General features: G+C 49.9%; 1 protein-coding gene across 1 annotated transcript in view; it reads left to right on the forward strand.

The window, feature by feature from the left end:
- The window catches only part of MYH14 (myosin heavy chain 14), a 115,620-nt gene that overhangs the window by 21,148 nt on the left and 75,896 nt on the right, over nucleotides 1-18,576 (forward strand). Inside the window, exons 2-3 of the mRNA XM_004381844.2 lie at nucleotides 10,468-10,890; nucleotides 18,374-18,530. Coding sequence (XP_004381901.1) covers nucleotides 10,468-10,890; nucleotides 18,374-18,530 — 580 coding nt within the window. The remainder of the gene's footprint in view (nucleotides 1-10,467; nucleotides 10,891-18,373; nucleotides 18,531-18,576) is intronic.

Genomic DNA, 18,576 nt, shown 5'->3' on the forward strand with positions numbered 1-18,576 from the left:
GGGCTACTCCACTAGGCTAGAATCTTCCTCTGCTGCTGGAGATTCCGAATGGTCTCAGAGAGGGATGAGACCCGGCCCCTGCCAGCCAGAGGTTCACAATTCATTGGGGCACAATATCAGTGTTAGAGTGAAAAGATGAATGGGTGGTGGACCACCACGGGAATGAGTCTGGGCTTTATGCTAGGACCCCCCCACCATGTCAGGCTTGGAGGGAGGACAGACGGAAGGCTCTGAGGTGATGCAGCTCCCCTATTCAGACTTGATTTTCTGAATCTCATCCTCTCTGTTGTAGTGACCCACAGCCCCAAGCACCACGGCCAGACGGCCTGCATTCAAATCCAGGCTCTGCCGTTCTCTAGCTATGCAACCTTGGGCCACTGTACCTCAGTTTCCTCATCTGTAAAATCAGTATGACACTACTACCTACCACTTCAGAGTTATTGGGAGGATTGTAAGATTAATACAATTAATACAATTAATTAGAACTGTGCCTGGCTCATAGTAAGTGCTCATAGAATGCCCTCGGCAGAAAGGAAGCTCATTATTATCACTCAGGGTTGTCATCAATTACCCTATAGATTGAGCAGAATTCATGACATCTCCAGTGACCAGGCAGATTTAGCTCTGAGTGAGGTTGATAAAAAGAGTTCTGGTGGTGCAGTAGTTAAGCATTTGGCTGCTAACCAAAAGGTCGGCGGTTCAAACCCACCAACCAACTAGTGGCAGAAGGATGTGGCAGTCTGCTTCCGTAAAGATTACAGACTTGGAAACCCTATGGAGCTGTTCTACTCTGTCCTATAGGGTCACTATGAGTTGGAATTGAAAGCTGTGGGTTTGGGTTTTCTTTGAGGGGGCGGGGTTGATGATATCACTAGTTACCAGGCAGATTATGATTAGAATGTGAGTGCCAGGGCCTTCTTTCCTGTTGGAATTTCTGTTGTGTCCCAGTCTACACCCTTCACTCATGCCATCACCCAGGAGATTGTCATGTCTCTTAGCCTCAGTTCTCTTATCTGTAAAATGGGGACAATAAAAGTGCCAACCTCATAGGGTCGGTGAGAGAATCTAATGAGTTAATACATATAAAGGTCACAATGCCTAGCACACAGTCAACACTCAATATACACAGCTCTTGTTATCCTTACTGCAGGATGTCACAGAGTGACAGGGGCTCTCCAGTCTGTCTTGGTTAAGAGCACAGACTCAGGGGTCTAACCCACTGTGGTCCGAGCCCAAGTCTTCCACCAGCAGGAGACCCTGGGCACATTGCTGGTCTGTAAAATGGGGTAATGACAGTGCCAACCTCAGAGGGCTGGTGGGAGAATGCATTGAGGTAATGATCATCACATAGTTCCCAACACACAGTCAGGCCTCATAAATATGAGCTGTATTATTACTGCGGAGGCCCTCAGAAAGACCCTCCCCTCCTGTGCCTCAGTTTTCCCGTGTGCAAATTCGTGGATGGTGGCCAGATTGATCTCAGTCAGCTTTGGGAATGAAAGCGTCAGGAGCCGGCTGCTCTCACCTGTGTCTGCGTCCCCCACACCCACCCCAGCTTTTCACCTCCTGTCTCTATCTCCTTGTCTCTTACCTACCAGCCATTCCCTTTCCCTTTCTCTAGCTTCTTTTCCCTATTCTAGATTTTCTTTCTCTCTCATTTCTCACCCATATGCTATCAGAAGAGCAATAAATAACAACAGTAATAATCATCATTATTTGCTGATTTTGTCTTTTCCCAAGGCCAGGATTGTACTAAGCACTTTGCATGTATTAACTCATTTAATCCACACAATATAAGGACTTGTTATTATTTGTTCGACAAACACTTATTGAGCACCTACTGTGTGCCAGGCCCTGGGGATCCAGTCTCTCGTGGGACTTCCACTCTAGTGGAGAGACAGATGATAAACAGATAAACAAATAGACAATAACTCTGAGTGCAGTGGTGGCTCAGTGGTAGAACTCTCGCTTTCTGTGAGGGAGACCCTGGTTGGATTCCTGGCCAATGCAGCTCATGCACAGCCACCACTCATCTGTCTGTGGAGGCTTGCATGTTGCTATGATGCTGAACAGGTTTTAGCGGAGCTTCTAGACTAAGACGGGCTAGGAAGAAAGACCCGGCGATCTAGTTTTGAAAATCAGCCAATGATAACAATGGATCACAACAGTCTGATTCACAACCAATTGTGTGAATAGCACAGGACTGGGCAGCGTTTCTTTCCATTGTTGTACATGGGGTCTCCATGAGTCAGAGGCAAACTCGACAACAGCAGCTGACAAGGAACAATCAGTGCTACGAGGAAAAAGAAAGCAGGGCCAAGTGGAGAGAGCATGAGGAGGGGAACTGTTTTAGAAAGGATGGTCGGGAAAGGCCTCTCAGAAGAAATGACATTGGAGCAGAACTGATCATGTGAGAGGGAAGCAGCCATGCAAAACCTGGAGGAAGCACTTTTCTGGCAGAGGGAGCAGCGTATGCAAAGGCCCTGAGGCAGGACCAAGACTGGGAGGTGTCTGAGGAATTGAAGAACAACCAGGAGGCCAGTGTAGCTGGAACCAAATGAAGAGGAGAGGGATGGAGATGAGGTCAGAGAGGGAATGGGGCCCCCATCATTCAGGGCCTTGTAGGCCCCAGTGAGGACTTGGGCTATTATTTTGAGTAAGATGGGAGCTGTGGAAGGTTATGAGCAGAGGAGGGGCATGATCTGAATAGGGTTTCACAGAATGTCATTCGCAGTAGACTAGGGTTTCACAGAATGTCATTCGCAGTAGACTGTAGGGGGGCAAGGATGGAGGCAGAGAGCATCACCCACCCCAATTTACAGATGCAGAAATAAATGGAATCTCTTATAAGCCAGCAACTGGCCCAAGTTCACACAGCTGCTGAACAGGATGGCAGTCTGGTCTGGGTCTGATTCCATGTAAAGCCCACTCCCAGACGCTTGGCCTTCCTGGAGCCTCAGTGTGCACCTGTAAAATGGGGACACAGATCAATGAACAGTGGTGCTCACCAGCACCAGGTGAGCTTCAGATGTGGGTATCAACTTCAGATTTAGCAGAGCCTTTGTTTTGTGACTTTGGGGAGTCACCTGCCTCTTCTAAACCTCAGTTTTCCCATCTGTAAATTGGGAATCGTTACCTGACTTTTCCACCATCCATCTGTCAGTTTGTCATAGTGTGGTGGCTTTTGTGTTACTGTGATGCTGGAAGCTATGCCACCAGTATTTCAAATACTAAGCAGGGTCACCCACGGTGGACAGGTTTGAGCGGAGCTTCCAGACTAAGACAAGGAAGAAAGGCCTGGCAATCCACTTCTGAAAATTAGCCAATGAAAACCCTATGGATCACAGAATATTGTCCCAGACTTCCACTTGCTTACTTTGGACACATTATCTGGAGGGAGCGATTGCGGGCGAAGGATACCATGTTTTGTAAAGTGGAAGGTCAGCGAAGGCAAGGGAAACTCTCCACGAGGTGGATTGCCACAGTGGCTGCAACAGTGGATACAAACATAACCAGTAGATTATGAAGATGGCGCAGGACCGGGCAACGTTTCTTTCTATTGTACATAAGGTCGCCGTGAGTCCGATCTGACTCTATGACAACTAACAACAACACTCCACTTTTTGGTGTAGCCTGGTGGTTAACAGCAAAAGTTCTGGAGTCAGATTGGGCTTCATCTGAGTGTTTGTTCTGCCCATTGCCAACTCTGTGACTTTTGGCAATTAACGCCCTCTCTCTAAGCTTTGGTTTACCTCATCTGGACGATGAAGATCTTAATAGCACCAATTTCGAGGGGCTAGTTCTAAGGATTAAATGGAATCATGCAGGTAAAGCGCTTAGCACAGCCCCTGGCATCCAGCGGGCGCTCGATAAATAAATGATCATTCTTATTACTGAAATATGATTACCGATGCTATCATGGTCCACACCTCCTCCGTGGGTGACAGCCTGGGAGAGTGCCTGGTACGAAGTCGACGTTCGACAAAAGTGAATTCTCTCCCCCATCTCTACTGCTTGCCAGCTCCCCGGGGACCCAGGCATTCCGGCCACCAGCCGCCCCCCCAATGCTGGCTCTCACAAAGGCCCCCATTCATGCCCTGCTTACAAAGCGGTCCATTCAGAAAGGCCCCCCGTGCCTCCCGTCCTCGGTCGCCCCTCGCATCTCACTATTGGTCGTACTCCTGCCCGTCAGGCCTCGGGTCCCGCCCACGCCCACACCGCCTAGCTCCCCTCTCGGGCCGTTCTTTTCCCACGGCTGGTACCCTTCGACAACTTCTGATTGGCGCGACCCACCAGCGGCTCTTCTTGATTGGCGGGCGAGTCCCCTCTCGTGGGCGGGGCTACCCCTTGCCGCAGCGGGCGCTGATTGATTGCCGCAGCCCTGGTGGGGGCGGGGCTGTCGGAAGGGCCCGCCCCTCTTTCTCCCCAGGCCGGAGCCTCTGGACGGCCTTGGAAGCCGGTGAGTGCCAGAGGGCTGCCGCGCGCGGGGGGCGGCGGAGCGGGACTGGGCCCGAGAAGGCCAGAGCCCAGGGGTTGCGAGCAAGGCCGAGTGAGGCCGGCGCGGGCGACTGCGGTGGGGGGCGGGGGGCGGTGACCGGGACGCGGACACTTACCTTGATCACACCGCGGGACAGCGGCGGGGGAAGGGGCGAGGCGTCTACACTCCCCCAATTCGAATTCCTACTGGGTGCGCGGCCAGGGCTGGATCCTCGCTGGCGGCCCCGGGGCGCACTCCACAGATGGGGAAACTGAGGCTCACTTTGGGACCTAGGACGCTCTAATACCTGAGTCATCACCTTCAATGGCCCGCCCCCGGGCATGACATTGTCCCCATTTTCACGTGTGGACTTGAGGCCCACAGTAAGGGGTCGTGATGGTAGAAGCAGAGGGGAGCGGAAAGACATATTAGAACACCTACGATGTGCTTTGGCGCTTTTATTTCCTAACTAAATCATCTCCTTTAATTATTATATTAATAACTTAAGGTGGCTCATGGTGTACTCATTTTCCAAAAACCGAAGAAATCCGTTGCCCTCGATTCAGACTCACGAGACTCCGCGTGTTACAGAGTAGAACTGCTCCATAGAGTTTTCATGGCTGTAATCTTTAAGGAAGCAGATCGCCAGACCTTTCTTCTGCAGTACCACTGGATGGGTTTGAACCGCCAACCTTTAGGTTGCACCACCTAAGGAACTCCGTACCCATTTTACAGAGAGGAAAAAACAGGCTGGACAGAGGCAGTGACTACAGGGGGACGGAGTGGAGAACAACACTTAAAAAGACAAACTGTGTACTGGATCCTTCAACCTTTTAAATCTCCACAGTAATCCCTAGGGAAGGCAGCGGTCCCTATGGTGCAGACTGGGAAGTAGGTTCTGAGATCGTTACTAACTGGGAGAAGGAGGGGTTGGAGTCTTTGAGGACCCACTACGCTTTCTTCCCAAATCCCCTCCTTCAGAATGGCAGACAGTGGCCTGGGTTTGAATCCCAGCTCTCCCTCTTACTGACTGTGACCTTGAGCACGTTACTTTGTCTCTCTGTATCTTGGTTTCCCCATCAGAGAAATGGTGATGCTGATGGTCCCTAGCTCATAGAATTTTTTTTTTTTAATTTGTGGTAAAAATATACATAACATTTGCCAGTTCAACAATTTTTACATGTATAATTCAGTGACATTGATTACATTCCTCATATTATATAATCCTTTCACTATGCTTTTCCAAATTATTCTGCTGCATTAACATAAATTCAGTGACCCCCTAAACCATAACTCCCCTTTTCCCCCTTCCTCTACCCTGGTGACCACTAATAAGTTTTGGTTTGTATACATTTGCTTATTTCATATAAGTGAGATCATAAAGTATTTTTCCTTTTGTGACGGACTTATTTCACTCAGCATAATGTTTTTCCAGGTTCATCCATGTTGTGGCATGCATCAGGACTTCATTTCTCTTTATGGCTGACTAATACTCCATCATATGTATATTGTACGTACATTTTCTTTATCCATTCATCTGTGGATGGACATTTTGGGTGTTTCCACCTTTTGGCTATGGTGTGACTCTTGCTGCAGTGAACATTGATGTACAGTTTTTTTTTTTGTTTGTTTGTTTTTTGCTGACTTCCCCAGTATTGTGTACTGTCTTACTTTTTACCAAAGTTACAGTGTACAGTTTTCTGTTTGCATTCCTGCTTTCAATTCTTTTTGAGTATACATACCTAGGATTGGGATTGCTGGGTCATACGCTAGTTCTATGTTCAACTTTTTGAGGAACCTCTGACTCATAGGGTATTGAGATCATTCGTTGAGTTAAAACTCCAAGAGATGTTCTAAGAGCAGAAAAAGATGATGCACATAGTAGGTATTCTTATCACTATTTAGTCCTTACTTCACCGATGAGGAAACTGAAGCCCAGGAGGCCAGAATAACATTCTGTCGTCTCCTCTGGTACTCACTGTACTCTCTGTGGGTTGTATTCCAGGGCTGGGGAACCTGAGGCTCAGACAGATGAAATGAGGTCGTAAAGCATTGCTTTCTGAGGCACTGGGCTGTGCTCTTTCCCCCACATCGTGTGATTTATTTCATTGGCCCCAGTTCACACAGAGGAAAGCTGAGGTCCAGAAAGCTTGAGTGGGATTCGACCCTGCAATCCTCCGACCTACTCGCCGCGGCGCCTTGACCTTTGCCCGCGACGGGGAGGGGCTCCTGGCGCTGCCACCACCCACCTGGCAGCAGGCTTACCCTGCCCCCCTCACCCAGTCTAAGGCCCTGCAGCTCCAGGCCCCGCCCCCTCCCCAGCCGCAGGTGCTGGGTGACATCAGAGCCGGGGCCCCGCCCCGCGCTGGACCGCGGAGGTAGCCGCACCTGAGCCCGCTGAAGCGGCTCCGGGGGATTCCAGTGTGCCCTCCCTATCTTCCTGATCCCGGCACCAGCTGGCGCCCCCAAGGTATCCCCGAGGATCCGCGAGATGAGCGGGCGGTGACACGGACGCTCGGGTCGCGGGGAGATGGGGGTTGGGCGCCCGGACTCCTAGATCCGGGAGGGAGGGGGATTGGGGCCAGGAATCCCGGGCCTGAGTAAGGAGGGGCTGAGGGCCCAGACTCCTGAGTCTGGGGGAGGAGGGGCCGGGGCCCTGGACTTCTGGGCCTTGAGGGAGGAGGGGGCCGGGGACCTGGACTCTCGGATCCGAGCGAGGAGGGGGCTGGGGGGCCAGGACTCCTGGAACTGAGAAAGGAGGGGGCTGGGGACCCGGACTTCTGAGTCTAGGGGAGGAGGGGCCGGGCGCCTGGACTCCTGGGCGAGGAGGGGGCTGGGAGCCCGGCCTCCCGGATCCGAGTCAGGAGAGGGCCAACACCTGGATTTCGGGTCTGAGGGAGGAGGGCGCTGGGGGCCCAGACTCCTGAGCCTGAGAGAGGAGAGGGCTGGGCAACAGGTCTCCTGGGTTTGAAGGAGGAGGGGCTGGGGGCCAGGACTCCTGAATACTAGCACTTAAGCTGAGGTCAGAGAACTGAGTGCCAAGGGCCCCAACTCCTGCCCCAGGGGCGGATCCCTGGCATCTTTTCCTTTTCAAGCCCAGCAGTTTCTGCCCCTCCCGGGAAGGTGCTTTCACCTGCCCAGGTGACAGTAATGAGCTCTGGCAGAGGCAAGTTTGGAGCTGAGGCCTGCAGGTCTGCCCCCATCAGGGCTGTTGGCCTTCCTCCCAATCCAGGCATCCTTACCTCTGGGCCCAGCTTCCTGAGGTAAGGAGGCCCGAACTCAGTGTCCAAGGGAGGACGGGGCCGGGGGTTCAGACTCCTGGGTCTGAGGGAGGAGGGGCTGGGGCCTGGACTCATGGGTCTGAGGGAAAAGGGGGCTGAGATTCTGGACTCCAGGTCTGGGGGAGCAGGGGCTGGGGGCCTGGACTCCTGGGTCTGAGCAAGGAGGGGGCTGGGAACCAGGACTTCTGGGTCTGAGGGAGGAGGGGGCTGGGGGCCTGGACTCCTGGCTCCAGGGAAGGGAAGTTTAGGGCCAGGTGATTGCAAAAACTCCTCAACTCTTCCTGGTCAAAGGCCACAGGGCTGGAGAGGAAGTAGATGGGTTGGGGTGAGGGTGGGGGGTAAAGTCCCAGGGATGGAGCTTGGCTCTGGGTGGATCAGGGCCACACAGGAGGCCTGGAACAAGCCTTGGGAATTTGGGGCCTGGAAAGTGGAGGAACCCCATCAGCTGGTGTTGGAACCCTGCAGTTTACAGACAGCAGGGGCCCAGCTTTGAAGCCCCAGAGGCTCAGGGGCAAGAGGCGCTGGGAGCCGGTACTGGAGAGTGTGAGGAGAGGGTCTGGCAGGAAGGGAGTCCTTGTGAGCCAGAACTCAGTTCCCAGGTGGGACAGGCTCTGAGGGACATGGCCTGCTGGATCTAGTTCTGGGGATGTCTCAGGGGAGCTGTGTGTTTGGAGGGACTTCTTGGGGGGTGGTGTTCATGGAGGTAGGGGAGTGGCAGGATGCCCCTAGGCCTGGTAGGCAGAGCTAGAGGCCCTGAAATGGGGGTGAGAGAAATGTTCGGGTGTGGTGGGCATTGATGGGGGCATTTGAGGCAGTTGAGGAGAAGAGGGGCAGATTTCTTTAGGAGCAGGGTACTGCGAGGTATAGGGACAGTGCATGGATTACTCTGGAATTGCTATAATCTGCACCCTTGTCTCCGGCTCCCTTAAGGGCAGGGAACAGTCTAGTACATTCACCCAGTGCCCTAGGTTGCCTCCATTATAGCTCATAGCACATTGGCTTGGGATGTTCTGAGACTAGAGCTGGTCCACTCCCAGACCAGGAGTTCCCAGAGGCAGGCAGGGCCCTGGTCTGGGTCGCCAGGCATACTCTGAGCCAGGCCTGGAACTTGAGAGGCCTCAGGGGTGAGTGAACGGGGCCAGTGTACCCATTGTACAGAGACAGAAACTAAAGCAGTGAGATTGGAGTGTTCTGCAGGCATGGAGCACACACAAGGTAGTCAGGGAACCTGTGTGACATAGGTCAGATGAACACCCTCGCCTGGGTTCCATCTCACATAGAGTAGAAGCAAAGTTCTTGCTGTGGCCCACAAAGCCCCACATGATCTGACCCCCTTTGTCTCCTCTCTGAGTTCACCTCCTACCTTTCCTTCCTCACTCACTCTGTTCCAGCCACATTGGCCTCCTTGCTGTGTCACAGATGTACAAGTGCGTTCCTTTCTCAGGGCTTTTGCACTGGCTGTTCCCAGTGCCTGGAACTCCTCGCTGTTCCTTAAACACCTGGGCAGCCTCCAACCTCAGGGCCTTTGCATAGACTGTTCCTCTGCCAGGAACTCCTCGCTGCTCCTTAAACACCCAAACATATTCCTGCCTTAGGGCCTTTGTACACGCTGTTCCCTCTGCCTACAATACTTTTCCTCCAGACATCTCTATGGCTCCCTTCCTCACCTCCTTTAGGTCTTCATTCAAATGCCACATCAGAGAGGCTTTCTCTGTCCACCCTAATTAAAATGTCAACACTCCCCTCAACCCTAAGATCTCCCGTTCTCTGCTTCATTTTTCCCCTTCGCATTTCTCACCACTTAACATGCTATATAATTTACTTCTTTATCTTTTTATCTGTCTCCTGGGATTAGAGTGATGTTGTCCAATAGAAATATAAATGCCAGCCAAATATGTAATTTAAAATTTTCTGGTAGTCACATTAAAAAAAGAAAAAAGGAACAAGTGGCATTAATGCTAATTATATATTTTTCTTGATATGCTATTCAGGGTTAAAGAAAAATATATAATCCAAAATATCATTTCAACATGCAAAATATCATTTTAATGTGCAATCTATATAAAAACTGTTTAATAAGATATTATACATTCTTTTTGTCGTACAGTCTTTGAAATCTGGAGTGTATGTTACCCTTACAACCCATCTCAGTTCAGACTTGCCACATTTCAAGTGCCTGCCAGCCCTATGTAGCTATTTACATTTAAATTTAATTAAAATGAATTAAGTTAAACAAGTTAAAAATTTTTTCCTCAGTCGCGCTCGCAACACTTCAAGGTGTCAGTAGGGACATGTGAGAGTGGCCTGCAGATGGGACAGCACACGGCTAGAACTTAAACTCCTTATGCGGGCTGGGATCTTTTTCTGGCTTGTTCATCGCTGCGTCCCCCGTGCCTAGAACAGTGCCTGGCTCACAATAACCAAAACAAAACCCAAACCCATTGCTGTAGAGTCGATTCCGACTCACAGCAGCCCCATGTGTTCCAGAGCAGAACCGCTCCATAGATGGGATGAAGAATAGAGGCACCTCTGGGTGGGTTCGAACTGTTAACGTTTGGCTAGTAGTGGAGCACTTGACCCCGTTTTGACCCATTTTGCAGAAGTGTAGAATGAGGTCTCCGAAGGAAGGCAGTAGGGACTGCCCGGGGGATTTGAGATGTGGAGTGCACGCCACCTGACCTCTACCCTCTCTCTCTCTCCCCACTGCAGACCATGGCAGCAGTGACGATGTCGGTGCCAGGCCGGAAGGCGCCCTCTAGGCCGGGCCCAGTGCCCGAGGCTGCCCAGCCTTACCTGTTCGCGCCCCAGGGGCCGCACGGCGGTAGCGGGCCTGGCAGTTGGCCTGGGAGCTCAAGCACCTCGCCGCAGGTGGAGTGGACGGCCCGGCGCATGGTGTGGGTGCCTTCGGAGCTCCATGGGTTCGAGGCAGCGGCGCTGAGGGATGAGGGCCAGGAGGAGGCGGAGGTAGAGCTGGTGGAGAGTGGACGGCGGCTGCGGCTTCCGCGGGACCAGATCCAGCGCATGAACCCGCCTAAGTTCAGCAAGGCCGAGGACATGGCGGAGCTGACCTGCCTCAACGAGGCCTCGGTTCTGCACAACCTCCGAGAGCGATACTACTCGGGCCTCATCTATGTGAGTGACCGGTGCCCCCCGCCAAGGGGGGAGGGTGTTGGACGGGGTGGGGAGCGGGATGTCAGCACCCCTGCCTGGGTATACACTCCTCCAGGAAACCCCGAGCGGGGATGGATTGATATTGTACCCATTTCTCTGAAACTGGGAGAGATTTGTTGTTGTTAGTTGCTGTGGAGTGATTCCGACTCATGGCAAGCAACCCCATGTGTGCAGAGTAGAACTGCTCCATAGGGTTTTTTTTGTTTGATTTAATAGAATTTATTTTATTTTTGTTGAGACTATACACAGCGGAAAGTACACCAATTCAACAATTTCTACATGTACAATTCAGTGACATTGTGCAACCATTCTCACCCTCCTTTTCCGAGTTGTTCCTCCCCTATTAACATGAACTCATTGCCCCTAAGGTTTATATCTAATCTTTCAAGTTGACTGCTGTCAGTTTGATCCCATATAGGTAGATCTTGAAAAAGCGCAATGCTCAAGGCAGACATTCTTTACAAATTAAGCTAAACTATTGTTTGGTTTTAAGAAGACTTAAGGGGATATTTTTGGCTTAAGGTTTAAGATTTAAAGATTATCTCAGGGCAATAGTTTCAGGGGTTCATCCAGCCTCCATGGCTGCAGAAAGTCTGAATTCCATGAGAAGCTGAAATTCTGTTCTGCATTTTCTCCCTTTTGATCAGGATTCTTCTGCAGAATCTTTGATGAAAATGTTCAGTAAGCTCTGTAGGGTTTTCAAGGCTTTGAAAGCAGATCGCCAGGGCTTTCTTCCAAGGCACCTCTGGGTAGGTTTAAAACGCCATTTGGCTAGTAGTGGAGTGCTTAGCCGTTTGCGCCACCCTGGAACTCTGCTGGGAGAGAGTAAGAAGGCAATATTCTACCCACCTAATACACAGTCCTAAATCCACAATTCCAAATCCCCAAATGCTATTATAAAAACCAAAACCAAATCTGTTGCTGTTGAGTCGATTCTGACTTCATAGCGACCCTAGTGCTATGGAAACCAGAAATATATTCCTGAGATCTACCTCCAAAATCCAACCTAAAATAACGGGAAGCTATTGATAACTTTTTATCCTGTGTTGTGTGAATATTCCTATGCTCAGTTACCAGATTATACACAGTTGGATTACAAGGGTTGTATCAGGCTCTACTGGGTAGATGCACCATATAATTTTTTGAAGCATAAAAAATTCTGAATTCTCAACTCATACCAATGGTTTTGAAAAAGGTTATAGATTTATAATAATGAGAACCATTGAGTATGGAAAACTCCATGCTGGGCTCTGTGCTAAATGCCTTCCTTTTATTAATTCATTTAATCTCACCTTACACAAGGTAGAGTCTATTATTATCCCCATTTTATATAAGAGGAAACTGAGGCCTAGGAGATTTAATACCGATGATAACTAACCTTTATTAAGCATTTACTAAATACTTTTCTAAAGGTCTCCATTTGGCACAAGCTGTTTGTGATAGGCTCTTAACATAAAGATTGGCAGTTTGAGCCATGGAAGAAAGGCCTGGCAATCTGCTCCCGTAAAGATTATAGCCGAGAAAACCCTACGGGGCAGTTCTACTCTGCAACACACGAGATCACCATGAGTTGGAATCGATTTGATAGCAACAAGTTTGGTTTTTGTAAGCACTCTTCTAAGCACTGTAAAATACTGTCTCAAAAAATTTTCACAACTAGAAAGCATTTTGTCCCCATTTTACAAATAAAGAAACTAAGACACAGAGAGGTCAAGTCCCCTTGCCCAAGGTCACCCAGTTGGACATGGCAGACCTGGGTAGCCTAGCTCCAAACTTTACCAGTTTACTGTGGTGCTTGTTCAGATTAAGATAGGATTGATGATAGTGAGGTTGACTATGGTTGTCTACCAAGCTCTGTGCTAAATACTTGATACATGTCACCTTATTTCATCTTTACAGCAAACAGATGGGGTAGAGCAGCAGTTCTAAACCCTGACTTAACATTAGAATCACTTGGGGAATTTTTACAAAATACCAACGCCTAACCCTGATGCCAGGAACCCTGGTGGCATGATGGTTAAGCACTTGGCTGCTAACTGAAAGGTCGGTAGTTCAAACCCACCAGTGGCTCCTCGGGAGAAAAGACCTGGCGATCTGCTCCTATAAAGATTATAGCCTAGGAAACCCTATCGGGCAATTCTGCTGTGTCATATAGGGTCACTATCAGTTGGAATCGACTTGATGGCACACAATGAGCCCTACCAGGTTCTCCGGGGGTATGACATGAGCACTGGTATTTTTTATAAGCTGGTTTTATAATGGGTACCCAAGGGGTTATTAATTCTATTTAACAAGCAAACAGGATTAGAGAGATTGACAAGGAATGTCAAGAATAATATAAAAAGTAATAATAATGGGTGCTTAGCAAATATTTATTGAGCATTTATGATGTGCCAAGCACTATTTTAAGTGCTGTGGGTTACCAGCTCATCTCTGGGCCAGGAACTTTTATTATCGCCTGACGCCCAGGAATGTTAAGTGACTTGGGCCCAGGTCACACAGCAATGAAAGACTCATGCTGGGATGTGAACCTAGGTATCTGGCCCCAGAGTCATGCCCACGATACCACTTTTGATGGGTGAGGTCTCACAGCCTTGCTCATTTAAACTGGCCCCTACATCCACCCTGTTGAGGGTCCCAAAGGACAAGTTCATAATATTGCTATAAAGTCCAACTCCCATTTGGCAAAGGAGAAGACTGAGGCTTTGAGACAGGCAGTGGCTGGCTCGTAGCCCCTCAGTTTGTGGTGGCAGCAGTGGGATTTGAGTCGAGGGCCCTGGACAGGATTGGCTCCTTCTTTAGGCTGCCCTGGCCCTTTCCACTGCCTCACACACCTTTACAAAAACCCCATTGCCATTGAGTCACTTCTAATTCATGGTGACCCCATGTGTTACAGAGTAGAACTGATCCATAGGGTTTTCTTAGCTGTAGTCTTTATGCAAGTGGATCTCCAGGTCTTTCTTTTGTGGAGCCGCTGGGTAGGTTTGAACCGTCAAACTTTTTAGGTTAGCAGTCAAACACAACCGTTTGTCCCACCCAGGGAACCTTCACACCGTTATAAGTCCTGGGAAAAAGGCCTTTGATCAATCCACTTCCCTGAAGGTGATCTCACCAATAGCCAATATATTAGTTTCCTATTGCTGCTATAACAAATGAACACAAGCTGGGGGTCTTAAAACAACAGAAGTTTCTTCTCTCACAGTTCTGGAGGCCAGAAGTCAGGAATCAAGGTGTTGGCAGGGCCGTGCTCTCTCTGAAGGCTCTGGGGGAAGCCTTCCTTGTCTCTTCCAGCTTCTAGGAGTTGGAGAAAAGTTTACAACAGTGCCTCACAGAGAGAGCAAGCACTCACTGAAGGCTAAAGATTATTATTAAGGCCCAATTTGCCTCCTGCCTGGGCTTCCAGAATCTTCTGTCTTGCTTTCACTTCTCAAGCCCCACTTCTCTGGCTCCCTGGCCACGGCCTTAGCTCAAGTGTTTCTTGGCTGTGGGTGCATCACTCCAGTCTCTGCCTCCATCCTCACATTGCCTTCTCCCTTATGTCTGTGTCTTCTCCTTTGTGTATCTCTTATAATGACGCTGTTGTTGGGTGCCATCGAGTCGATTCCGACTCATAGTGACTCCACGTGATGGAGTAGAACTGCCCCATAGGGTTTTCTAGGCTCTGATCTTTACAGGAGCAGATCTTCAGGTCTTTCTCCCACACAGCCGCTGGGTGGGTTTGAACTGCCAGCGTTTCGGTTAGCAGCCAAGCGCTTAACCGTTGCACCACCAGGGCTCCTTATAGTGACGCTAGTCATTGGATTTAGGGCCCACCTGGGTAGCCAGGATGACCTCATCATGAAATCTTTAACTTAATTACATCTGCACATTCCAAATAGGCAACGTTCACAGGTTCTGGGGCTTAGTCGTGGATATATCTCTTGGGGGTCATCATTCAACCCCTGAGAGCCAGGGAGATCATAGTAACACCCTAAACATTGAGCCCCCCTTTGCCTTTTAATAAATACTCACTGGGGGCTCATGAACCATTGCAGCAACCTTTTGAGGTCTCTGTGGTCATCCTTATTCTGCAGGTGGGTAAACTGAGCCTCAGAAACGGGACAGGACTTGGACAAATCCCCACAACTAGGAAGCAGCTAAGCTGGGATTTGAACTCAAGTTAGTCTGACTCCCGACCCCCACGTCCTATCCATTGCCCTAGGAAGATTTTTTAGAAAGCTCAGGGAAAAACAAAAAAAAATATGAGGTCAGAGCTAAGGCTGTGGCTGGGTAGCCAGATAATTGGGGCCTGAGACATGGAGGCCAGGTAGAAGATTCTGGGAGCCCAGCCAGGAGGAGAATTGGGCCTTAGTAATAGTCATTAGAACTTATTGAATGCCTGCTTTCTCTGTCAGGCGCTGTTCTAAACTTCTTTCCAATATGATGTTGTTGAACCTGACTCTCCATAAGGCTGTGAGGTAGGGATTATCACCACCTCTTTCCTCACAGCTTGAAGAGGGAAAGCTGGGGACCCAACACGTAGACATGTATGGGGCACACACAGTGTTCTAGGGTCCATGCTAAGACCCACAGATGCAACATGAACTTGTCTATGGCCCCCACCTACCCTCTGGGAGAAGTTCTGTTCCTGTCCCCATCTGACAGATGAGAATGACCCAGAAAGGTTAAGATGCTTGCTCAAGTGACCCAGCTAGAAAATGTTAGAGGTGTGATTCAAGCTCCACCTTGCTTGTCTTAGTGCTGAACAAATATTTGTTGGCCGACCAGCTAGTGGTGGGAGGACAGTGTAGCCCAGTGGAAAGTGAGCTGGACTAGCTGGCTAAGTCACTAACTAGTTAAAAGCTTAACTAAGCTGCTAACCAGCTAAGCAACTGACTAGCCAAGTAGCTAGCTAAGTAGCTGACTAGCTGATTAAGTAGATAACTAGTCAAATGGTTAACTAACCCTAACGAGTTGCTGCCACAAATAGGTTCTTTGGCCTTGAGTCACTCAGGGCTCCGTCCCTTCCCTGGACTCTTGGGGACCCATTTAGTGAGCACTCATGGTGCTTTCTGCTCTGTGAGGCAGTGGATGATACATTACTGCGTATTCACTCCCAAACCCCTTCTAAGAGGCAGAGATTAAAAGCTCCGTTGTCTAGGGTTGGAAACTGAGGCTCAGAAAGGGCAAGCCACTTATGCAAGGACCTACACAGCTGGAAAGCACCAAGTCAGGATTCGAACCCAGGGTGACATGGCTTCAACGTCGGAGTGAGCGCTTCACTTCCAAGTGGGGCAGGTAATAGGAGTGTCAGGACCCATGTGTGGAGTGCCTTTTATGGGCCCTGCTGTTGCTGGCTGGTTTTATCTATTATCTCCCTTAATCCCTACAGCAGCTGTAATGAGGTGGGGAGTGTCGCCCCGTTTTCCAAAGGAGGAACTGAGACTAAAGGGAGAGTCACTGTTCTGAGGAGAGGTGGAGATGGAATTTGGACCCAGATCTGTCAGCAGAGCCCCTTGGGATGGGGCAGTCGTTCCAGACCCCTCCAACAGACCTCCTCAGCCCCATCCCGGAGATCCACATATCCCCGACCCTCTCTGGGGGCACCAGCTTCCGCCCTATGCCCCCTGCCTTGGCGGCCAGCTCAGGTTCCTGTCCCTGGAGTGTCGCCCTGGGAACAAGGTGTGGCCGACAGGAGGGGGCTGGGGCGGGCAGGTGGCGTAGGGAGTGGGTTCCTGCGCCAGTAGCCATGAGATACCCTCGCAGGGAATGTGGTCGGGCTGCCCCGCCCGCCCTCCGAGAGTGAGAGGCTCGAGAACTCCCAGGAGCGCCCCTCCAGGCGGGGCTAGCAGACACCCAGCAAACCGGTTGTTCTGCTCCTGGCTGGCCACCCACCCTTCTCCCCGTTAAAAGCTTTGCACCTGGGAGCTGGGCAGCTTGTGGTGGCCACACCCTGCTCCACCTGGTGAGTCCGAACTGTCTGGAGCTTAAAGCCGTCATGTTGTAAATCAGCTAAGCAATTGGTCAGCCAAGTAGCTAAGCAGCTGACTAGCTGGCTAAGTCACTAACTAGTTAAATAGTTAACAACTAAGCTGCTAACCAGCTAAGCAACTGGCTAGTCAGCTAAGTAGCTGACTAGCTGGCTAAGTAGCTAACTAGTTAAAAGGTTAACTAAATAATGCTGTAACCAGCTAAGCAGCTGGTTAGCTAAGCAGCTGATTAGCTGGCTAAGTAGCTAACTAGTTAAACAGTTAACTAAACTGCTAATCAGCTAAATAGCTAACTCTTGCTAGTTTTGTAGCTAACTCTTGGGCTAGTTTAGTTAGTTAGCTCTCTGGCTAGTTCATCTAAGTGGCTAGCTAGCTCTCTAGCTATCTTGCCTCTGCATGTGGTAAGTACATCCCTTGTGAGCTGGAGCGAGTCTTAAACCATTTCAGGGTCTTTAACCTGGATAGAATTCAGGGGATCTCTGAACTTGGAAAAAAAAATACATCTTTATTTTCATGGCCCTCTAACCTGAAATTTAGCATTTCTTCCTGTAAGAGTGCATTACAAAACCCAGAAGTATAAGCAGGACCTGGGAGCCTGTCATCTGTGAAATTTCAGATGTTTCTATCATGTTTCAATTGTCGCAGGTTATCTGCAGCATCCTTCTGGAGATATTCTATGTATGTTGAAGCAAATACATAGAAAATATACCCCCTTCCGCTTTCAACAAGGAGCCCTGGTGCAGCGGTTAAGCACTCAGCTGCTAACTGAAAGATGAGCAGTTCGAACCCACTAGCCACTCCTCAGGAGAAAAATGTGGCAGTCTGTTTCCATAAGGATTACAGCCTTGGAAACCCTTTGGGGCAGTTCTGCTATGTCCTGTACAGTCGCTCTGAGTCAGAATTGCCTCGACGGCACACAACCACCACCACCACCACTTTCGACACGAATGGTTGCTTATGATACGTAGTTCTCATCTCACTTCCTTTCACTTGTAATATTTTAGAGGTAGTTCCCTTATCTGTACACCAGGAGCTTTGTAGAAGTTCGTTGTATGGACAAACTAATTCATTTAACCATCCCCGAGTGCTGGGCATTCAGGGTGTTTCAGGTACTGCTGTTACAAAGAATGCTGTAGTGGATGGCCTTGCACTTGGTCATTCATGCATGTGTAAGTCTGGGCAGTGGCTGGCTTTGTTTGACCCAAGTCTGGCTGGCTGCCAAGGCCACATTCTCTCTCAGGGCGAATCCTAGTCCATTTTGCAGTTCTTTGTACAATTTGGAAAAGGCACCCCTCCCTCAAGATTCCTTTCTAACATCAGTCTGAAAATGTTCATAACAAATATTCAAATCTGCAGTCATCAGGGCGTGAATGGCAGCCTCTCAGACGGATGCCCCTGTGCAGTGCACAACCTGGCCAGCTGTATATGGCGGCCCTGTACACAACTGAGGCCCTCTCCCCTCTTGCCCACCACAGACATACTCTGGCCTTTTCTGTGTGGTCATCAACCCGTACAAGCAGCTTCCCATCTATACAGAGGCCATCATAGAGATGTACCGGGGCAAGAAACGTCACGAGGTGCCACCCCACGTGTATGCAGTGACTGAGGGGGCCTATCGAAGCATGCTCCAGGGTAAGTGTGGGGCTGTGGCTGTGGGGCAACGGCTGCATGGCAGCAG

Source organism: Trichechus manatus, unplaced genomic scaffold (assembly GCF_000243295.1).
Source record: "Trichechus manatus latirostris isolate Lorelei unplaced genomic scaffold, TriManLat1.0 scaffold00087, whole genome shotgun sequence".
NCBI classification, from domain to species: Eukaryota; Metazoa; Chordata; class Mammalia; order Sirenia; family Trichechidae; genus Trichechus; species Trichechus manatus.